The sequence below is a fragment of the Mytilus californianus genome, unplaced genomic scaffold (assembly GCF_021869535.1).
Source record: "Mytilus californianus isolate M0D057914Y unplaced genomic scaffold, xbMytCali1.0.p SCAF_6, whole genome shotgun sequence".
In the NCBI taxonomy this organism is placed as follows: domain Eukaryota; kingdom Metazoa; phylum Mollusca; class Bivalvia; order Mytilida; family Mytilidae; genus Mytilus; species Mytilus californianus.
In genome coordinates, this window is record NW_026262712.1 from 41,848,321 (window position 1) to 41,872,466 (window position 24,146).

The 24,146-nt window shown below is 32.5% G+C and overlaps 1 protein-coding gene and 1 long non-coding RNA gene across 2 annotated transcripts in view; one reads left to right on the forward strand and one right to left on the reverse strand.

The window, feature by feature from the left end:
• Nucleotides 1-4,470: 4,470 nt before the first annotated feature.
• LOC127704488 (uncharacterized) lies at nucleotides 4,471-6,348 on the reverse strand. The gene is made up of 2 exons (XR_007983300.1): nucleotides 4,775-6,348; nucleotides 4,471-4,732 (listed from the first exon to the last, which is right to left on the reverse strand). It is a non-coding gene; the product is annotated as an uncharacterized LOC127704488 (long non-coding RNA).
• A 9,214-nt stretch (nucleotides 6,349-15,562) lies between these two features.
• Nucleotides 15,563-24,146, forward strand: part of LOC127705659 (glucose dehydrogenase [FAD, quinone]-like) — a 35,389-nt gene continuing 26,805 nt past the window's right edge. Inside the window, exons 1-6 of the mRNA XM_052209989.1 lie at nucleotides 15,563-15,701; nucleotides 17,252-17,457; nucleotides 19,436-19,625; nucleotides 20,314-20,442; nucleotides 21,793-21,914; nucleotides 23,817-23,984. Coding sequence (XP_052065949.1) covers nucleotides 15,563-15,701; nucleotides 17,252-17,457; nucleotides 19,436-19,625; nucleotides 20,314-20,442; nucleotides 21,793-21,914; nucleotides 23,817-23,984 — 954 coding nt within the window. The remainder of the gene's footprint in view (nucleotides 15,702-17,251; nucleotides 17,458-19,435; nucleotides 19,626-20,313; nucleotides 20,443-21,792; nucleotides 21,915-23,816; nucleotides 23,985-24,146) is intronic.

Below are 24,146 nucleotides of genomic sequence, written 5' to 3' on the forward strand. Positions count from 1 at the left end.
AAAACAATTACAGAAAATAATATATATATATATACATGTATATTAAAGTCAATTTCATAGGCAATCAAGAAACACAATCTTATAATTTTGAATTGTTAAAATATGTATAAGCTTGAAATATGAAGACATTAGTATTGTTTAACTTATTCAGGAAAAGATACCAGCAATGTAAACATGACCTCTCTGCCGTACATTGAAATAGTTTTTTTCCTACCTTTTTATGCCCCACCTACGATAGTAGAGGGGCATTATGTTTTCTGGTCTGTGCGTCCGTACGTTCGTTCGTTCGTTCGTCCGTCCGTCCGTCTGTACCGCTTCAGGTTAAAGTTTTTGGTCAAGGTAGTTTTTGATGTTGAAGTTGAAGTCCAATCAATTTGAAACTTAGTACACATGTTCCCCATGATATAATCTTTCTAATTTTAATGCAAAATTAAGTTTTGATAGTGCGAAGTTCAGGTTAAAGTTTTTGGTTAAAGTTTTTGGTTAAAGTTTTTGGTCAAGGTAGTTTTTGATGAAGTTGATAACCAATCAACTTGAAACTTAGTACTCATGTTCCCTATGATATGATCTTTCTTATTTGAATGCCAAATTAAAGTTTTGACCCCAATTTCACGGTCCACTGAACATGGAAAATGATAGTGCGAATGGGACATCCGTGTACTATGGACACATTCTTGTTTTTGTTATCTTATGACGGTCCTACTTTTTATGTTGCTTAGAGAAGTATTCGGATGGAGAACACAATATAAAAAAAGGAGATGTGGTATGCTTATCAATGAGACAACTATCCACCAAAGTTCATATGAAGTGATTTTAAGCAATTATAAGCAACCGTACGACCTTCAACGATGACAAAAAACCCATACCGTATAAATAGTCGGCAATAAAAGGCCCCGACAAGCCAACATTATCATTGCCCATCAACAGTTTTACAATTTTTATCGACAGAAACGATTTTGTACCATTAATTAACATAAACTTCAAATAACAATACGTATATAAAAATTATCGTTGTGCTTCCAAAAAATGAACTAAAATTGTTCCGGCTCCTAAAGGATATGCAGATCATGCTTCATATATGGCACCCGTCATGTTGATTATTTATGAACAAATTCGATAAAAAATCTCATTCCGTGATGTAGCATTCAAGGGAAACAGGACGATCAAGACATGCAATACTCTAAGGAACATATAGGTGGTTATCTGTGACATAACTATTACTGAATTGTAACCAACGCGTGATTTTCTCTTAGTAGCTCTTGGCGTTGTCAGATTATTTTCGATCTATGAGTTTGACTGTCCCTTTGGTATCTTTCGCCCCTCTTTTTGAAAGGATAACTTTAATTATATTACGTGGAACCCATGGGTTAATAGCTTGCTTTTAATTATCAAGGAGATCCCATTAGTTGACAGGAGTCTATCTAGAAACATGATCATTTCTTGGTCTTCTCTCGACGGCAGTAAAATCGTATCCCAAAAAAAGGCCGTTGGGCTGTTTTGGATGTATGAATTCACAGCCACGTCCGGTCAGAAAGAGAACGTTACTCCCGCCATGCCGGTGCTTTATCATGGTATGAACCCTTGCAACAACTCTGTGAGAGGACGGGCGTTGGTCAGTTACAAGGCCTAAATTCTGTCCCTTTTCCATATACCTACATTTTCAATTTGCATTCCAAATTTCCAGCGATCATCCCGGTCTATCCCCTATTGCAGGACCTAACTATTGTATTTACTTTTAATTTGTCTCATCCTGATAATGCATGAAACATTTGTTCTGGACGTTAATCAAACAGCAATAAAGTTATCCCAGAAATTGTGTGAGGACATACAAGCTCTGAAATATCGTATAAAATGGAAGCTATACAAGCTATATACAAGAGCTGCTAAAATATTTTTGCAAAGAAATGAAAAGTTTGGTAGATGCCATCATCTCTGTTATGTCAAGTTTTTGTTTGAAATCGACCATCATGGTCAATTTCTAGATGTTTAAGTCAAGATGAGAGACAAACTTAACTGTACAGTGCTATCCTTTGTTTCAAGTTCGATGCGATAGATCAGATCGATGCGTTCGACGAAGTCACCATCATCTACATAGCGGAATGTAAATATAATTCGAAAATTCTGAATGAAATTTAACTCGTATGAATAGAAAAATAGTCGACAAGCAGAAACGCAGTTGATTCCCATATAATGCCTATTGCTTGTCGAAAAGATGTCCCCCAAAGTAACAAATATGTTGTCAATGAAAATAATCAAGCATCTTGAAAAAAGCAGCTTCAGAGAATTTCTGTATGAATATATAGAGTAGTTTTTTTTTAAATACGTTGATTAATTGTTCATTGCTAAATGTTCAGTGGCAAATAGTTCATGTGTATTTAGGACGATGACCATGAGCAATGGTAGGATATGCAAGGTTCTGGTCGACAGGGATGGCGGACGGGAATTTTGGACTGTCATTGGAAAATAATGGTATGTTACGTACGAACCCCTTCTTTAACGTGCAAACAGCAGCACTCGTTTACACAAAGCATCGGATTACATAGATATAAGAAGATGTAGTATGACTGCCAATGAGACAACTCTCCATCCAAGTCACAATTTGTAAAAGTAAACCATTATAGGTCAAAGTACGGTCTTCAACACGGAGCCTTGGTTCACATCGGACAGCAAGCTATAAAGGGCCCCAAAAATAAGTAGTGTAAAACCATTCAAACGGGAAAACCAACTGTCTAATCTTTTTAAAAAACCACACCAACAAACGACAACCACTCAACATCAAGTTCCTGTCCTCATTCCGCACTACCGCAAGGTTTTTACTACCGGAACGAGTAGTACCAAAGAGGACAATATATATATAAATCCCGGTCAACCCTTGGGGTCTTTTACCAAGTATGATTTATTCCTCCCTGAAACCAGATATCTGTATCTATAAAAAATTCGTAAGGGTTCCGCGGAACCCAGTGTCTCGCCTACTTTTGCTGTTAATCACAGGCTCAACAAAAATGAGGAAAAAAACTAATAAAAATATTCCTCTCTATACTATCTTTTGATTGTAAGTAGCTTCTGTCCAAGTTTGGTAAAAGTCCAGGATAGTTTATGAATCTAATAAATGTTTTAAAAACTTAAACTGCAGACTGTATGTAATGTTAACTGGAAGAAAAACTAAGTCCATTTATAAGTAAAACACGGAAAAAATGGAACAAAATTTTAACAAAATTGCCTTCTAGATACTAGCTTTTAATCATAAACAAGCTTCTGTCCAAGTTTGGTACAAATCCAGGATAGTTTAAGAAAGTTGTTAAAATTTTAAAAACTTTAACCACAGAGTGAATGTAATGTTAACTGGCAGAAAAACTAAGTCCATTTATAAGTAAAATACGGAAAAAATGGAATTTTTTTTTTTACAAACTTTACTTCTGGATACTATCTTAATATGATCATAAACAAGCTTCTTTCCAAGTTTGGTAGAAATCCAGGATAGTTTAAGAAAGATATTAAAATTTCAAAAACTTTAACCACAGAGTGAATGTAATGTTTCCTGGCAGAAAAACTAAGTCCATTTATAAGTAAAATACGGAAAAAATGGAATATTATTTTTACAAAATTTACTTTTGAATATTATCTTATGATCATAAACAAGCTTCTGTCCAAGTTTGGTAGACATCCAGGATAGTTTAAGAAAGTTATTAATATTTCAAAAACTTTAACCACAGAGTGAATATTTGTGGACGCCGCCGACGACGACGAAGCCGACGGAATGTAGGATCGCTATGTCTCGCTTTTTCGACAAAAGTCGAAGGCTCGACAAAAAGAAGATGTGGTATGATTGCCAATGAGACAACTCTCCACAAGAGACCAAAATTTTATAAAGGATCAATACAAAAAATGTAGATTCCTTGTCTAAACCTGTATACTGTAGAATACGTTATGATATTATAAAATGTATTTTAGAATATAATTTATTTGTTTTTACATCGACTTTCTCAGCCTAGTAGACATATTTCCTTTTAGTTTATTCATACATGGTGCAAAAATCAATAAAAGAAAGAGAAAAAATGTATAGAATATACATTTATATTATTTATTATCTAAACAGCCGTCTACATTGGTAAATATATTAAAAAAAACTTTACATTGTTTAGATTATATGTCGATTTTCTGAATTTGAAGATAAACGACTGTCAAGAGTTCAAATTATTATGTAATAATTTAACACGTCCCATTAAGCTAATTGATAAGGAACGCCACGATCTTAATGTGATGAAAGTTTGATAATAGAGTACTATGGGCGTCCTTTGATCCTTTATCAGAAAATGCACCCTACTACGAAACATTTGTTCTTGCGGATGTGAAAATATCTGCCAGATTTTACATTAGAGTTTAAATTAGGGCAAGGAGCTCATATAACCAGTTTAGTTATTTTACTTCCATGGTTAGGGTAAAAAACTAAAAAAACTAAAAAGTCAAGCGTTGATAAAATAAATAATAATAATCTTTATTGTCATATAAACAAATTAAACATGTTTGTGACAAACTGAAAAAAAAACTAACATACACTCATACATATAATATATATGTATATATCAATTGTTGCAAGTATATAATATAGTGAAAAATCAAAATACAAATTACAACATATTAATATACCACAAAAATTTTAACCATCGGTAAATCAAGAGTCCCCTGTCCTCAGTTCCATTGACTGTTTTAAAAACGAGCCTAAACTTTGTACCTGTTCCATTGACTGTTTTAAAAACAAGTCTAAACTTTGTACCTGTTGAAAATTTTATTGATTGAGTATGTATTGTAGTTTTTGTTTGTTAGTGCAACTCATAAAGTCAGTATTTTGAGAAGCAATTTCAGAGAAGTAATCATTTCTTACATGTTTATTTGTTTCGCAATGAAAGAAGGAGTGAAATTCATCATGTTTAACTTTAATAGGGCAAAAATAAAAATTAATTTTAACATGGAAAGCGGTGGAGCTAATTTCCTCTAAATTTCTTTCTACTAAGACCATTATAAAAAGTTCTCCGTTATTTGAAAAGTCATACATGTAGTGTCAAATGAATACTTTTAGATTTAAACATGTAATTTTTTTACATATTTTCGCACACGTGATTATCTTATTATTGAAATTTCTTAACATGGCACAAGACTTCAATTTTTACAGATATTTGCAAATTTTTAGTATTTATTAAAAATTGATCTGTTGGACACCCATAAGCAATTTAAATCGCAGGAGAGTTTTAAACTCCTTATTTGATAATAATTGATAAACTTAAGTTATGACCTTTATATACAGACCTTTATATTTTAGAAACTTTTGGAAATTTGGATCTCAGATTTGAATAGATACCTAGACCATGGAAGTATTATATTTATATATTACTTCCATACATAGACACTGCATTTGGAAAGGTTCAGAGTTGTTTGAATTTGAAAAAATATTCTTGGTATCCATTCGTTAGGCTAGCATTAAGTACACAGCTTGAGGTTATGGACTAAGTATATTTTGCCTTCCAATAAAATAGACTTGTGGTTAAAGCCTATACTTAATTTTCACTTATGTTGTATATGTTGTACACTTGTATTGTGCATTGTTATATAAATCATATGTGCCTTATCCAATGAATAATTAGGATTTGGACACGTTACATGTAGTACAACAAATACAGGGGAAATTGGCCGTACCTCTGTAAAATTTCATATCCTTTAACTTTTGCTTTATCTTAATCTTGAACTCTGCTTTAATACATAAGGCCAATGTATACCAAATCGTATATGCCACATCTGTCTATATCATAGAAACTGTGATTGGTAAACAAACATAGCTGTTATGATTACACAAAAGATTCCATTGAACCACATTTGCATCTTCCTTTCTATGATACTAAAAGAGGAAATATACATGAACATACAAAGACACATAATAACGATTTCTCGATTTCTACAGATTGGATTGAGCTGCGAATGCCCATATGTTACGACATTTCATAGATCCGTCACCCATTTTGTCTGAAAATGATAAACCACTTAAAAAAGGGGGAAGGGCTAGTTAGCCAACATTTGGACTGTTACTTTTAAAAAGTCTATGCACTTAACAAATATGCAATTCAATAAGGGGGACCGTCCCCCTGCCCCCTCCACTTCCTCATCTGCCCACTGTCGTAATCGAAATTTCACTTCATTGGAGTCGGTGTTGACGAAGTCTTCTGTGTCTTCATTATAAACAAACCTGAATGATACAATGGCATACCTTCTCTTGTATTAACGATATTATTTCAGATCACCGAAATTAAAATGGTTTATTCAATATTTTGGGCAACAAATACAGTATATCTGTTTTCAGGAATAGGCGCACAATCAGGGTTCTCAGAAGTGCAGTATCAAAAAAGTGAAGAAAAATGTTTGCGCAATCATGTCTTGAAAATGGTTCAAACTGAGATAAAATCATTTTACCCGTAAGCGAAAAGAATCGTAAATGTATGATGAGTTATTGTTAATAAAGTTGTATTGAAATTAAACTTATGTGAATTAAAAACTTAAAAACTGCAAGCTGTCAAATTATAAATCGATTATCAAAGTCTATAGATGAGTTAACGCACATCAGCAAGATCAAAATATCGATGAACAATTAGTTGTTTGCTGGCTTTAATGCCACTTTCATTACGCTTGGCTTTCCATGTCAATCAAGACTAATTTGTAGAGAAAGCCAGAGAGAACCACTGGCCTTCGACAGGAAAATAAAGAACCGTCTGTCTATTTTTAAAGATCTAAGCCGAACACGCTTTGCCGAAGAAAAAAAAACAAAGTTTTGACACGCTAGTGCCCATTAAAGTACTACGTATACAACTCGATGATCAAGTTCCCTTCACATATCGACAGTTCCAGTTTTCTTATGATAAATGAATATTCTATATCATACTCTTTGAAATGGATAGGGTTTGTTGAATTGGTTCGTCCTGGATATATCTGTAATACTTGCCACTGAACGACGAAATGATCTATTAACCATTTATAGGAATTGCGAAATTGTACTCTTTCAACTGGGAGTAAGACTAATTGTTTATTGAATTTTGATTATCAATATCATTTCCTACGTACTGTTAAGGGGATGACCATGTTATTGTTGGAGGAGAGGGGGCAGTATATGATTTTCGGGAAGAGAATATAAATTTTCCCCTTTTGCGAAGCCGGCTATTTTATTTTTTTTTATCTAAAATGGTCTTTTTTCAGAGACATGTATAACAAGGCCAGAAGACTCATGAAATAATCCCCCTCCAAGAATATCAAATGGTCGTTCACATATAAACAAAGCCGGAAAATCTTTATTATTTTTTATACATATTGATAGAGAAAATTGATTAAGAGATTTTTAGATAGCTGCATGCGTAACATCAACAAACAACAAACAGTATACTCTAATGTTAATGCGAAATGTTTTAGAAGATACTCTGATTTATGTAGACCGACACACTGAGTTGATATTTTAAAATGATGACTCCGTTATTAGTCCAAAAAAGAACTCAATGTTTAATATTTTGTCAAGACTTAGTCTTTGCTCTTATAACTACAAATACCATTTGTAAAGTCTTTGGTTTTTTTCCGACTTGGACAAACCCACAACCTCAACGCCTGTACCTGGGACAAATACACGCTCTTGGGGAGCTACCATTTGATTTTTATGGGGGGGGGGGGGGGGGGCCAGGATGAAAAATTTTTGTCCTGCCTATTTATTTTTCCCTCTTTTCGGTCCTGCCTTTTTATTTTTCACTCTATTCGGTCCTGCCTTTTTATTTTTCACTCTATTCGGTCCTGCCTTTTTATTTTTCACTCTATTCGGTCCTGCCTTTTTTTTCAGTTTATCCTGACTTTTGTTTTTACATAAATTGTCATCCTGCCTTTTTTTTTTGCAAATAATCTCATCCTGCTTTTTTTACTCAAAAATTCTGTCCTGCCTATTTTTTTCAAATTTTATCCTAGCCCCCCATAAAAATCAAAGGGTAGCTCCCTTACCGTGAAACTACCGATGTGGTAATACAAGAAAAAAATCTAGAGTTAAATAGAACTTAAATCAAAAGCAACAACAGTTGTATAGGATATTCCATGTAAAAATACTTTCATTTATAACCGCCCTTTCAAAGAAGGTAGGCCTATTGTGTGTGCCATTCTACCTGTGTGGAAGTGCTATTGTAAAAAACAACTTTTCTTTTGAAGAAGACCTACGACATACGATGATGTTCGGCTTAATTGTCATCATGACTGGTACAAAATGTATATTACCTTTAAGTTCGGTCACAATGTCAAAATATCAATGTCGCATTATTCGTATTGATGTTACCTATCCGAATAAAGTCCTTTGACTTAACCTTTGTGACTTGATGTTAAATGAGTTGGTGTAATTTTTTGTCAATCTTACTTATTCATGATATTGGTTCTCTAAAAAAAGTTCTCGGTTTCGAACTGTGTGTTCGTGTGACATTAAATAAAAAAAGAAAAAGATTTCAGGTTTGAAGGTTAGAAAATTTTCATACAATAACAACTTGAACTAATTTTAGCCAGACTATTAAATTCTGTGGTATTTGACAACCTGGGTGTAGAGAATATACGGAGAAATGCACAACGTCAAAATGTAATAATGGGAGGGAAATTGAAATTGTGTTTTCGTCATCGGTTGTTATAAACTGACTACTAAAACTTTCAAATAGTTGTGCAAGTTTGTCTAGTTTTCTATTACGAAACAAAAACATTCACAGCTCGACTTTCTCGTATGATATTAAAAAAGGAGCGGATGCTTCGCATGCTCAATTCAAAATAATTATCCCTGAAACACTTTTCGCACAAACTTAATCTTACATGACACAAACATACAGATTCAAGCAGGCTTCAAAGATTCGTTGATGGGTAAAATAGATACACGTCTAGCATACTCGACAACACTATAGCTTTTTTATTGATTTTATAGCAAGAAAATCCCAAAGGATCAATGTTTTAAAAAAAGGCCTATATTTTGTTTTATAATTTCCCACTTATTCTTCTTTCATTTAGAAAACAATCGAAACTAGGTGCGTAAAGGAACGACCATTGAACTTCCAAGGGGGTCCGGGGGGGGTGGGGGGGGGGGGGGTTAAAAAATTATTCTGAATGAAAATTCACCCCATGCCTTATATTTATAGTGTTAGATTTGAAAAAAAAATATTCTGGTTGATCGCGTCAAAGATTGAAGCTTGAAAAAATATTAAACATCAACAGTAAAATCATATCAATCTGATATGTTACTCTTCTGTTGTAAAATTCTAGGGGGCGATTTTTTTTCTTGATTTTATTCTTGGCTTTATGAGAGAAGTAAGCGGTCTATGTATATATATATATATATATATATATACAAGTCTAAATTGAAAACAATGTTCAAACCTATGATTGCGTTGGATAAAAACCGCAATTTTTATACGTGTGCATGCAAAACAAATTTCTTGTTAGAGGGGTCTAAATACAGCACAAACAACATTTTCCAAAAGACCAAAAAGTGAAAAAGTATATTTCAACAAAACGCATTTGACTAACAGGTCGAACAACTGATGTTCTTAAATCCTGCTGACTGCCATTGGCGATTGCCAAATAAACGGATCACCAGATATAACAAAATGGATCTTATAATAATTTATTACCAAACAGAAAACCATAATCTTGCGGAAAAGATGGTATACCGCAAACATGAGGTGCATAAATGTGTACACCATATCCGGATTTCGACAATTAATGTCTCTTCAGTGATGTTAGGAATCGAAACGGTATTTGGAAGGCCATATAATTTACCTCAATTTAGGATAGACTCTTGAATTTTGAAAGAGTCGAAATAGGATGAACGGATCATATAAACCCGAAGGCAAATATAATACTAGCCAAAACGAAAAAAAATAACCAAGTCTAAATTGAAAACAACGTTCAAACCTATGATTGCGTTTGATAAAAACCGCAATTTTTATACGTGTGCATGCAAAACAAATTTCTTGGTAGAGGGGTCTTAATACAGCACAAACAACATTTTCCAAAAGACCAAAAAAGTGAAAAGGTATATTTTAACAAAACGCATTTGACTAGCAGGTCGAACAACTGATGTTCTTAAACCCTGCTGACTGCCATTGGCGATTGCCAAATAAACGGATCACCAGATGTAACAAAATGGATCTTATTATAATTTATTACCAAACAGAAAACAATAATCTTGCGGAAAAGATGGTATACGCTTTTTCGCGCTTTAGAACCGTTCTAGCAAAAATAAGTGAGTTTTCAGAATGAGGCTTTTTGTAAGGAGAAACATCTATCCAACATATCTTCTTTTTATGGACAGTCCAAATAATATTATGACATAAACACATTTTATATTACAAGTATGATTACAATCATTAATCACGAACATTGATTCAGATATTATTTATAGTAAGAACAATTAGAAACAAGCACATAACGTATGTTTTATGTCAGATAAGTTTTGAGCAGTCATTGTCCTAAATCCGACATCGGCGATTGTAACACCACTGTCCAAGTTAAGCGGATTGTTGACATGTTTAAACCGGTTCTAAGGCTTGTAAGTTCCTGTCCCAAGTCATTAGCCAGTAATTCAGTAGTTTCGCTTAATTGTAATTGTTTTTATTTAATTACTTTTAATTGATGGCTTACTTTCAATATATACAATGTATGAGATTAGCTCATTGGTGACGGTCATGCGGTGAACCCATGTCTGTTGGTCTCAGGTGGATTTATGTATCATCCTAATTCTTATACAAATCGGTTTTATTTTAATTGTGAGAAAATAAAAATCTATAGAAGACAATATAATGTTTAACATATCATCTTGTCAACATAACCATTACACTGAGATTTCCCTATAATCATGGTCATATTTGTATTGATATCATGGACAGATTGTCACTAAAACTTGTATAAGAAAATCTGTTTGCAACTACAGTAAATGTATTAGCAGATACGACATAAATAAAATAATATATCGAAAATAAAAAAAGAAAAAAGGAAAAAAGAATGCATTTTTTCATTCCGTAGTGGTTGCTTCATATTTTCATTTCTCTTCTGCTTCTTAACACAAAGATTGGCCAGACTGTTCCAATTGTATTATTTACATAAATAAATACTAGATATATAATTTGTTTAGAAAATAGCCATGCCCTTAATATTTTTCAGTATTTTACATCTTTTTATTTTTTTAACCTTGATCATATATTACAAAATCTTGTATGTGCTGGCGTTGTTGTGCTAGTAAATAGAAAGAGGTAAACGGTACATTAACCAATTAGATAATACATGTAACTTGTATTTATGAATAACCAAATAAAAAGTTGCTGTAAATGCAGCGCAGTTAGTTCCCCCTGAACACATCTTTTGCAATCAAAGGGAGGTAAACTGTACGAACATAAGAATACAATTTAGGATTCATAATGCTACATGTTTATATTGTTTAATGTCTATCGTTTTGTCATTAATATGCCTGTCTGTCTGTCTGTTTGTTTGTTTTGTTTTGGTTTTGTATTGGTTTGTTTATTTAGTAAGAATCCTATTGTTTGGATTTTAAACTAATAAAATTCGTATTCTTATTCTTACTGTGCAAAACCAGTACTATATATGTCTAGTTGTAGATGTATGCTAAACAATTACAATATAAAATAAATTTATTGCAAAATTTAAAAACCCTGACTATACTGATAATGCAAATGAATATAGATAATAACGAATATACGAATGATAAATACCTGATTAAACAGTTTACTAGCATAATACAGCATATTTGATGTATATAAAAATAAGGAGATGTGGTATATTTGCCGATGAGACAACTAAGTTTAAACTATCCACCAATGTTCAGATGAAGTGGATTTAAATTATATGCAACCGTACAGAACGTCCTTCAACGATGAGAAAAACCCTATACCGTATAGTCGGCTACAAAAAGCCCCGACATGAAAACTATGAAACAATTAAATTGAGAAAACTAAAAGCCTTATTTCTTAATAACCCTCGAAAATGTTAAATTATGTACGAGGAATATAGGAATTTGCAATGTAAAAGAAGTTATATATATTATGATGGAAAAGGGAGTAAAGAATTATGATCAATTACTTGAAATCTGACCCCCCAAAAAATAGTTTTCTTTAATAAATGATTCATTAGCCGATATATCCAACCTGAGATTAATCTACTGTACAACACTAGTACTGTTGTCTCTGATCATACTACTCAAAGGTCTATACAAAAAGTAATGTCACAGTAACTTTCCTCGTAATCCGATAATTCAGTGAACAAAGAAAAAAAAAATTAGAATAACTTGAATATAAAAAACTAATGCTATATTTTTTTTAAAAACTTGAGTAGAAATATTATACTTTCTCAAACATATATTTTTTCAAACGTAATTAGAAACATGTTTTATATGAAATTAAGTATTATCTGAAACTAATTTGCTTTGAACTACTCCTAACTATATGTATACTATAAAAATAAATCTCATTAAAGATAGAGTTAAATGTGATTTAACTAGACTTTAAATTGCAAATAAACATAGCAGAATAAATTCTCATAAATAAGAAGTAGAAAATATTTTAAATTCGCGTTATTCGTTATTAAACTCCAACTGCAAAACTTTCAATAAATTCTGATAAACTTGAAATATATTGTATTGTAAATTTACTTTAATGTGAATTAATTTTCAAATCCAAGCAATTCAGTAATTTCTGACAAACTTGTAGTAGAATTTACCTTAAATTTCAAGTATATTTCTAAACTTAAGTAAAAAGGAATTTATTGAAAAAATAAATGTTAGTAAACGCATGCGTTCATGCAGTGTGATCTGTGATTCTTCATGAAAATTCCGAGCAAGTAATGCTTTACGTGGGTGTAGAGGGATTGAAGATTAAAGATGTACCCCTTTTTTCAGAAATACGAAAAGAGATTGTAACTGGTTCTTGCTTAAGACTGAATTTGTCAGAATACAAGTGTTATGTTAACTTATAAAAAGTCTCTTGAATACATTTATCGGTAAAATTGAAAAAAAATATATCTATGTAATGAATATGAAAAACACTGTCACTTTGAAAAAATTTAAGTCAAGGTTTTGCTGCAAAATTGCAAGTCATATTTGTTGCATATTGTCTTACATTTTCATAATTAAATATTGAATGTATGTGCTTAAATAGAACAATGATATTTTGGTAATTAAGTACTGTTCCATGTAACACCCAGGAAAGACCTAATACATGATCATCTTGGATTTTCCTTATAATAACAAGTATCAGGTGGATGTTACTTAAATACTTAAAAATGCATTCAAATGTGCGGTTTATATGAATAAAATACCTTAACTCAGAAAAGTAAAATCTAAAATTTAAAAAAAACTGAACGGTAGTTTACGTCAATAGATATAAACAATTATTAACCAACGTTTCATGAAAATTGGTTGAAGAGTTTTTGAGTTATTGTTCAACATTTTGATGACGGCAACGGAAAGACCGAAAAAGGTATACAATATAATACGTCCTGTAAACGGGCAAATAAAAAAAAGTGAATAAATTAAACCTTCCAAAAACAATTTAAATAGATTCACGTGCCAATCAAATACATATTTTGACGTTGTAGCCCTGGAATGTCTAATCTAAATGAAATCCAGTAACCTCTACAGATCAGAGGCAAATCAGCATAAAGTAACTTTTAGTACTATCAGTACACTGACTTCGATTTTACCTCATCTGATGAAAATTTGTAATACAGTCCTTCAGAGACAAACTAAGCTTACAATTGCTTTTGTCAATAGTAACACTGATGTTAGCTAAAGTGATGCGCTAAGACTTTGGAGCAATTGTATATGTAATGACAGAATCACTGTCTCCTAATATTTCGCAGGAAATATCAGAATAAAGATGTCATCTTTTGAATGTTAAAAGTTGCTCACTTCGTTTATTTAAAGAATTCAACAACAGTTTACATTTTTTTAATCTATTTGTTTTTTTCCGTTTTTTTATTGTTTGTTTGCTCACATTATTAATAAAGAAATCTTTATTTTTTAATATCAATAATTAAATTCCAAATCTAAATGAAGGAAACGTCGGGAAAAAATGTTCATCCTGACAGTACCATCATTGAATATAGCAAATTGAAATGCAATAATTCTACCATTAGTCGTCCTTAAGAATAAAAGAATCCCGCTTTTATCATTATGCTTTGAGTGTTTTGCCGGAATGTATTGATCACCTTAATACGACTATATACATTTTTAAAAACGTAGAACATTTAGCAAACTCTCTTTTTCAAAATCGCTAGACTTTATACATGGGTTGGTGTTTCATAAATAATATGGAGGATTGTGGTAAAACAACGATGTCAAAAACTTACTTAATATTAAATTATAGAGTTTAAATAGTTTGAGATGATTGACAATTGAATCACATTTTGGTTTTCAGTCATTGTTTACTATTTTTACTGGCATATCTAAAAAAAGGAACTTTTTATTTGAAAATACGCCAGGTACATGTAATAATAAAAAGTACATTTGATATGGATTGTTAATCTCTGTTATCAAATGTTTCTTCATTTCTAGGCGTTATACAGAAGACAGAGTAAGTAATTTGTAACTTCTTGAAAAAAAAAAAAAAAAATAAATAAAAACAGAAACTGTCGTCTTAGGCCTCTTGCAATGATCTGACGGTAGTTTACTGTTCACGTATCTAACGACCGACCAAAACAATCTAGATGATATGTCTTCGAATGCTGTATGATACAGCCGTAAAAAAGTGGGTGCATTTACATGTTCATATAATTCATAACCAGATAATATTCGTGAGTAGAAATATGAGAACTGCATATGTAGTATACTAGAATGTCTTCAAAGTGTGATTTATTGCAACGGTTAGCTCCAAGACGCAATGGTCACACAATATTATAAAATGCTGAAATTATATTCGTTCATTTTGAACACGCAAATAGCTATTTTTTTTAGTATTTTTTTAAAACGCGGTTTGTATGTATCTCAAAATAATATTATGCAAATAATATAATTGTCCCTTAGGTTTTACTCGCATATAACATCTATTTCATTTCCATCGATTGACATTGAGAGAGAAAAAAAATGATTAGAATAGTTGATTACCTTGCACATCTTAAACAATCATATTTTGGGTTAAATATTATAAGTATGTGTATCGGATTCATGCATCTATAGCAATTGCCACAGGTAATTTGAAAAACTGGTTATAAGAATGTGTTATTACACTATGCGTATCACCACGTAACTTGGTATATATACTGCAGCTTAACATTTTAAAAGAGGAAAATTCTGGTGTTCCGACAGAGTAAACGTAAATTGGTAAATACTTTTGTTATAAAAACGGTTCCATTTTTAAGTATCTTTATTAACTCTTTGACACTTCACGAGCATAACTACATGTAAGCAATAAATACAACTTTATTTTTGCTGTTATATGACGAAAGCTATTTAGTGCATAACATGGAGCAACAAAACTTAAGTATACTTCCCGCAAACCATATTTTATTTTAAGCAATGTTCTTGGGAAGCTCCATGGTAGCAGTCTTTGCCAATGCAACACTGCTCAACTACCTATCAACACAACTGCCTGTGCAAAAAGATCCAGATGGAATCTTTGATCAGCCTTTCAAGAAGTACTACAATTACATCGTAGGTATGTGTTTTCATTATAAGTTTAGTTTTAACTCTCTAACTGGTGAACGTACTTTCTGCTTTATAAAACTAATTCTTAGTAAAAGTTGACGTCAAAAATAGTAAAATTATGACAATGAGACAAAAAAAGGTAACCGCTGTTCAAAACTCATAAATCGATTGAGAGAAAACAAATCCGGGTTACAAACTAAAACTGAGGGAAACACATCAACTTAAAGGGGAAAACAAAAAAACAACAGAAACACTGAAGTGCAACAAAAACAAACGCCAACATACATAGAAACGAACTTTTTGAAAACAACTGCCATATTTCTTACATGGTACAGGAAATTTTAAGAAAAAAATGGTGGGTCGAACCTGGTATAATGGCTAGCCAAACCCCCGCTTAAATGTCAATGTTACAAAACATCGCTAAAATGACAACACTACGTGACAGAAATTAAGCACAAACACACGCAAGAACACTCATCACAGAGAAACGCACAAATAAATAATATAATAGTCGATACAACATGTTAACCGCAGAATAACAACGAACATGTTCCATTAACGACAGACAGCACAGGACATCACAAACAGTGACGTATTTTTGTAACGAATATATAATCTTGAAATTCATACAATTATTTTCACAACACAGACAAAATCATGATAAACATGGTTTGATTTTTAAGGTCAATAAAGTTGTGTCGTTATTTATCTATAAGGATTTAATAGCGGTCAAACGATTTATCCCATTAACCTTTACTTTCTATAATTTCATAAGCATACAAATAGGGAGATATGGTGAGATTGCTAATGGGACAAGAGAGAGGCGGTAGATACGAAAGTGATATTCAAACTCATAAGTAGAAAACGAACTGACAATACCATGGCAAAAACAAAATGAAAAACTATAAAACGACAACAGTAGTCTACAAAACACAACATAGAAGACCAAAGACTGAGCAACACTAACCCAACCAAAAACCGGGGTGTACTATTTTTCAACACCTAACTGGACGAGGATGTAAACAACTGAAAATCACCGTATGTCCTTCTGCAATGAGGAAAACCAATACAGTATAGTAAGCTATAAAATGCCCCGTCATGATAAAATTCAAAAGATAAAACATATGATCAAATTTTCGCTTAACATAATCATGGCCAACGACAACCACTTAATTACAAGCTAGATTGGGACAAGCACATACATAATGTGGCGGGATTGAGAAGACTCAATCCTACCATTAACTCGGGACAGTAGTTTAACAGTCCAATCTTAGAACAAACTTTAAAAGTCAAATGGATATAAATAGACTCATCAGATCGACACGAAAAACAACAAAAACTGACATGATGATATCCTCGGGAATCCTCGGGGACTTATAGTCTACAGCAGAGGTATCAACCCAATATGTTGATGATTGATGTCAATAAAATATGAAAATAAATGGAAAAGGCTACGCAAAAAAAATCATTTGATAAGTGACATGTACTGATGTGCATTGGTCAAGAAAAACGATTTATTTTTCAGCTTTCTGTAAATGTTTTACTACTATTTGTTTACAGTTGGTGCTGGATCAGCGGGTAGTATTATTGCAACTAGGTTGTCCGAAGACCGAACGAATGTATTATTACTGGAAGCTGGAGGATCTGATCTGGAAAACGAATTTACCCGAATACCATTACAATGGCTACGAACATTAGATTCAAAGGAAAATTGGAGTTTTGACACAGTACCACAAAAGTATTCTTTTATGTCAGAGGCTAGCCGGGTGAGATTACCTTATAATGTTGTATTTGAAATATGATTGACTATTGTATATTCCTAACGGGGATTGGTGTTCCGATATTTCTTAAATTTCTGAGTTGAATAGATTGTCTGGTCATTCATTATCATTACATCAAAATATCACATTTTTAACATTCACTAGATAGTTAATCTTTTTAATTAACGTTTCAGCGTTCCTTTTATGTTCAGACAATTATCTTGCAGTCAATTAAGTACGGTTCAGTACGTTGTAGCTTTTCAATAATATCGGTATGTTTTTTAACCCTTACCATGCTGAATTGTTTTCAGAAATTGTCTAATTTTCGATTATTTGCAACAATATACAAATTTTATGCAAATGAGCCGTACCCTGATGCTGATGCATATTGATTGCATCAAATCTAAGATGAGGGATCACGGGGTGGGGTGGTCGGGGTTAGGAGGCGGGGGAGGGTGGGCGGGAATTTGCCCCAAATTTGGTCCTAATGTGCAAAACGCGTCAATTTTGACGTTTTTACGTTCTTTTTCTCAACCTGGAAGTCTGAGGGATGTTAATAGATGCATCCAACTGTAGTTTGCATGTAGAATGGACCCCAGTGAACACATTAATCACAACAGTTGTTAGGTCGGAGTGAAACTGATCTGGGTACACCAGTCTAAAAAAGGTCATTTGCACCAAAATTTTAAAAATTTCCGATTTTTTCCGATTTTTTACTTTAACTTGACCTGCAACCGGAAGTAGTCGTTGCCTAGGCGTATTTTGATAATAAACACGATCAGTAGTTATATGCCTTGGGGTTTACACTATTTGTCCAAGTTTCAGGCCTCAAAACTTCGTGTTTCAGACCTCGAAGGTAAGCCCACCCCTCCAAAACAGTTCGTATTTGAGCTCAAAATGAACATTAAAAGTGAGAAAGATGACAATTAATGGTGTAATATTGAGGAAACATGCATACACTTCGAATTAAATGGCATTAAGTTGACCTCCAAATGTATGGAGCGCCATTGGTGCCTAATAACGGTGGTCTGGGTACGGCCGTAATATTACGGACCCCGCATGGTAAGGGTTAATGTGTATAGGTAAATAACAACTACTGAACAGTCTGAACATAGACTGTACATATCTTAATTGCCTGCAAGCGAATTGTCTGAACAGTACTGAATTTTTGTCGCAGTAGATAAGCCTGAAAATTAACGGAAAGACTCAAAATTACTTAATGATTTATTGTTCAGTCTTTTAATAGCTGTTCAGATCAAAATTGCTTTACTAGTGATAAATTTTCAATGGCTTTTATCCCGAAAACAAACACACGGACACTTCTTTTTTTTCTGCTTTTTTAGTTCCTTTATTTAAATACTATCAATATATAACAGTCTTTTAAAAAGCTTGTTATTTTGAAACAGAGTAGCGAACATCCTTTAGCAGCAACTACAAAAATATTAACAAATAAAAGGATAAGGAAACTGATAAAAATAGTTGTTCAATTTCCAACAAAGGTGTTTTTCAGTAGATATAATAAACTGACAATAGAATAAACGCATCCTGCCTAACTAGTGGTTTTAGCATTGACCTGTTGTCTCGTGTCATATTTTATTCTGAAACCCACTTCGTAGCGATTCTAATGTTAATCACAAATTACCAAGGCTTTGCTTTGAAAACTTATTCATATTTCTATACTCTCATGATTCACATTCGACATCTTTTTCAGACTTCAGTGGATATCGTGTTGTTCAGTCTACAATTTCTTTGTAGTTTTTGCTGACTGATGTTTGCCTTTCCGTCGTATTTCGTTTGTTTTTTTTTGCCATGGCGTTTCCAGTTTATCTTCTACTTATTAAATTTAAATTTTTGGTGTCTGTCGCCTCTCAAAATTCGAGCTCAATTAAATAAATAATGTTCTAAACTGACTAAATATTTAACTATACGGCGACCTTAAATAACAAATGAACAAACAATTAAAACATCGTTGTTTTGTCATTAGAAGACCAAAGGCAATTGCGGTAAAGTGTTGGGCGGTACTAGCAGTATCAATGCAATGTATTACATTAGAGGAAGTCGTTATGATTATGACAAGTGGGAAAAAGAAGGTTGTACTGGATGGGGTTATGACGATGTTTTACCATACTTCAAAAAGTCAGAAGATATTCAAATTCCAGAACTTATTAATTCCTGTAAGTAAAAACAGTAATTTGAAATATATAGATGAAGTAATGAAAGTAATGAATATCATAATACTATAATGTAAACAGTGCAACAATTGCAAATTATGCATGTAACTTATGAATTCATTCTGTGAATCTGTTTCAAAGTTTCAATGCCTGCTATACACGTACAAGATGTACACTGTAACATTGTGGTAGCTATGTTTTTTCTTCTAGCCATGTTTTTACATCTATTAAGTTGAAAAAAGAAGCAATACAAAAGCATTAAATGGTACATTAGCATTCTTTTTCCCTATTAAACATACTCTCCTTTTCCCATGACTTTTTACATTTCCCGCCATTAATTCGGGTTGATGAAATGGCTTGAGCCTATTTAAATTTTAGTTTTCTTGAAATTGTTTTTCATCCTTAATTTGCCTGAGATATTTAGACGCTAAACAAAGAACAATCAATCAATCATTTGTTAGAAACCATTATCACAGAATTTGTGAACATTTAAACGTTCATAAAATATACTCGTTGAATTTTCAACGAAAAAACCTCGTCATAGAAAAGAATTAAGAGGATATCACAATTCGGGGTAATCAAAGAGTGATTTATGTACGATTTAAACTCAAAGAACATTTGTATTTGACATGTACATCTATGGTCAGAAACTATCTTTAAGTTAAACATCTATCACATTTCTATATCGTAGCGTATCATGGACATGGAGGTCCCTTGGTTGTTACAGAAGGACATACGGCTCCACTAGAGTTCCTTCATAGGTTAGCAGCTAAGGAAAAAGGCTTGCCAGTCACTGACTGTAATGGTTTTAATCAAACTGGTAATTATTTTTCAATCTACTGATATAATGATTGTTTTTTTTTTTACAATTATTTTTCAATCTACTGATATAATGATTGTTAGTCTTGTGTTACTCTGAATTTATGGCGGATATTGAATATCTAAGGAAAAAAGGATATATGATAAAAGTCATTATCTTGCCACTCACATTCAGAGGACAGTTAACCATTTTCAATTATTTCAAAAGTTTGTTGATGGTTCTATTGAGAAATGAACAGGAGTATACAATAAGGGCATTATAGAACAGAAATGTCAGTTGTGAAGTCAACATATTGAAATTACTATTTGATAGCTGACTTTTGTAATGTATTAATTTTGCTCCTTGTTGAAGGCCGTGTGGTTACATATAGGTGCTCACTTTTGAACTCTTGTAGATAGTTATCTTATTGTACACCATACCATATCTCCCTGTTTTCATGTTTGACGGAAAAGGTCTTTTCACTCATAGCGTTTAGCTAAATAAGCTACTAATAGCTAAATATATTCTTGGGAAAAGACTTGGCTCAAATCTGAATACATCATTGACATGATCTCAAAATAAGACTGTTTTGTGATTTTAGCAGTGTAACATTTAATGCAAAAAGGTTGTAGACCAAACGGAATTACTAACGACATATAATCAAAAGATAAAAAATGAAATTTGAATGAACTATTCCTTAAAAGCTTTGAGGAACACTTTTTATTTTCAAATTCAAGGTATAACATGTGGCCTTATCACACCTTTTCCTTTTACTCTAATTCTTTGTCTACTTATCTTCCTACCAAAAAATCAAGACAACACCACCCAAAATACCCAAGACAAACAACATTCCACAAAACACCACACAGAAAGCAAAATATTGATAAGCCAGAGCCAAGGCAGAAACCGGGATAAATCCCAGATGTTTTAGAAAGCAATTTTCGGTCTTCAACTGTTACTCGTCAAGACGATTTTTTTTTTTTTTTGTCTTTGTTTTTATTTATTGATCCGAAGGACATGTGGGAACTTCATTTGCAACATTTCAAGTCTGTATTTTTAATGGTGTTGCATATTTTATGTATTCTTCCATGTTTTGCTGTTGCCTTTCCCATCCTTTTATAGTGTGTGTACGATCTGGTTACCATCTTATTGAATTATAGTTTTGGAATAATTCAAGTTTGACTACGCTGCGAATTACGAAACTTCGGGTAATGACTATCATTCTTACTTAATAGAATCAAAACGTTGGTCAAGTTTGATTTGGACATATTCTATTAGTTTCACTAAATCTAATATTTGAATGAAATAGATATCTTTTATGTTTACCTTAATATGATAGCCGACCAGTATGTGAGTTTGTTTTTCTCTTAGGATATTGTGCGATACAGGCAAACATAAAAAACGGCGAACGTTGTTCTTCAGCAAGTTGTTTTCTAAGACCTAAATTGCACAGACGAAATCTACAGGTTGCTACCAACAGCCACGTTACAAAGGTAAATATTTTTTAAATATTGATTGTATATACATTTTTGAATCAATAACTTTAATTTTTTATCTTGTTTGATATGTTCATGAGAACAAAAATCAGTATGGCATAACATATATATATATATATTTTCCAAAAGACCAAAAAAGTGAAAAAGTATATTTTAACAAAACGCATTTGACTAGCAGGTCGAACAACGGATGTTCTTAAACCCTGCTATATATATATATATATACAAGTCTAAATTGAATACAACGTTCAAACCTATGATTGCGTTGGATAAAAACCGCAATTTTTATACGTGTGCATGCAAAACAAATTTCTTGGTAGAGGGGTCTATATACAGCACAAACAACATTTTCCAAAAGACCAAAAAAGTGAAAAAGCATATTTTAACAAAACGCATTTGACTAGCAGGTCGAACAACGGATGTTCTTTAACCCTGCTGACTGTCGATTGCTAAATAAACGGATCACCAGATGTACCAAAATGGATCCTAATTATAAATTTAATACCAAACAGAAAACAATAAACTTGCGGAAAAGATGGTATACCGCAAACAAAAGGTGCAAAAGTAGTACACCATATCCGGATTTCGACAACTAATGTCTCTTCAGTGATGTTGGGAATCGAAACGGTATTGGGAAGGCTATATAATTTACCACCATTTAGGATAGACTCTTGAATTTTGAAGAGTCGAAATAGGATGAACAGATCATATAAATCCGAAGGCAAATATAATACAAGCCCAAACGAAAAAAAATAAACAAGTCTAAATTGAAAACAACGTTCAAACCTATGATTGCGTTGGATAAAAAGCGCGATTTTTATACGTGTGCATGCAAAACAAATTTCTTTTTAGAGGGGTCTAAATACAGCACAAACAATATTTTCCAAAAGACCAAAAAAGTGAAAAAGTATATTTTAACAAAACGCATATATATCATAGTGAATATGTCTTGAAAATTTTATTACTTTTAGAATATAATGCAAAACATCAGGCAGCCATATCGTTATGCTATATGGTTGCATTTGTATATAAGTAGAGTACCATGAGCAATGTGATGAATGTCACATATAGAGCACATTTTTTTTTTTTACTTCCGGAGCACCTGAAATTGAGTATGTTTTTGTCGTTTTTCGTTTTTCGTATTTTTGCCATGTCATTTTCATTTCCTCTTCAACAGATGAGTTTGGATGTTTCCTTCTGCCTAATTAATAAAAAAAAGAGTAAATCATTCAAAAAATATTTAAATACGCGAACAAAGACTTAATATGTAATGAAATACTTTTCTTTGTGTGTATTGGTTTTCCCTGTGCCTGCATCACTTTGCTCAGCCCAGAATGAAATTGCAAATTAGGGTGTCGTGACATGAAATATTCTTGATCCGGCTATCATAAGTTTGATCCCTACTTATTACCGACGTCATATTGTTTGACGTTCATATGTTGTGTTTTGTAAACTGTCTTTTGATCTATTTCGTTTTTTAGCCATGGCGTTGTCAGTTTTTGTTTCTCGAAATTATGAGTTTAAATGCCCCTTTGGTATCTTTCGCCTCTCCTCTGACCCTAACTTGTCAAGTACTCTTCTGGTTTTTTCACCAATTGCAATCTCAACTTGACACACATTTACCCATTACTTTACCCATAAATTTTGAGGAAAATGTTCTTATACCTAGAAATTTCACCTGATGTTATTTCTTCTAAAAATAATCCATGTTTATAACAACGGAATAACTAAGTTTTAAACCAAGAAAAGTTACACATAAATATATATATTTATATATATACATATAACTACTTGAGAAAATTATAGAGATGCTTTTTCTGTTAAAGAATATCATTTTTTCTTTAATTGCAAACATAAATTTACGTGTTTAGTAGGTTAATTTAGATCATTACCATGTAGATTATTATACGAAATGGCAAAGCCAAAGGTGTTGTTGTACTGAAAAATGGAAAGAAGACACGAATCTATGCCAGGAAAGAAGTTATCATTTCTGCAGGAGTGTTTGGATCACCAAAACTCCTGTTATTGTCTGGCATAGGACCAAGACATCATCTGAAAAAGTTAAGGGTAATTATAAACTGTAACTGTCATTTTGAAATACAACATAATACAACATATTACGCCTCTAATCAAGAAGATCTTGGTAAAATATAAGTCTTTGTCTTTATGGACAAGTATGCAATAATGAAAGATATCAGCCATATAATTCAGTATGCAAGACGTGATGTG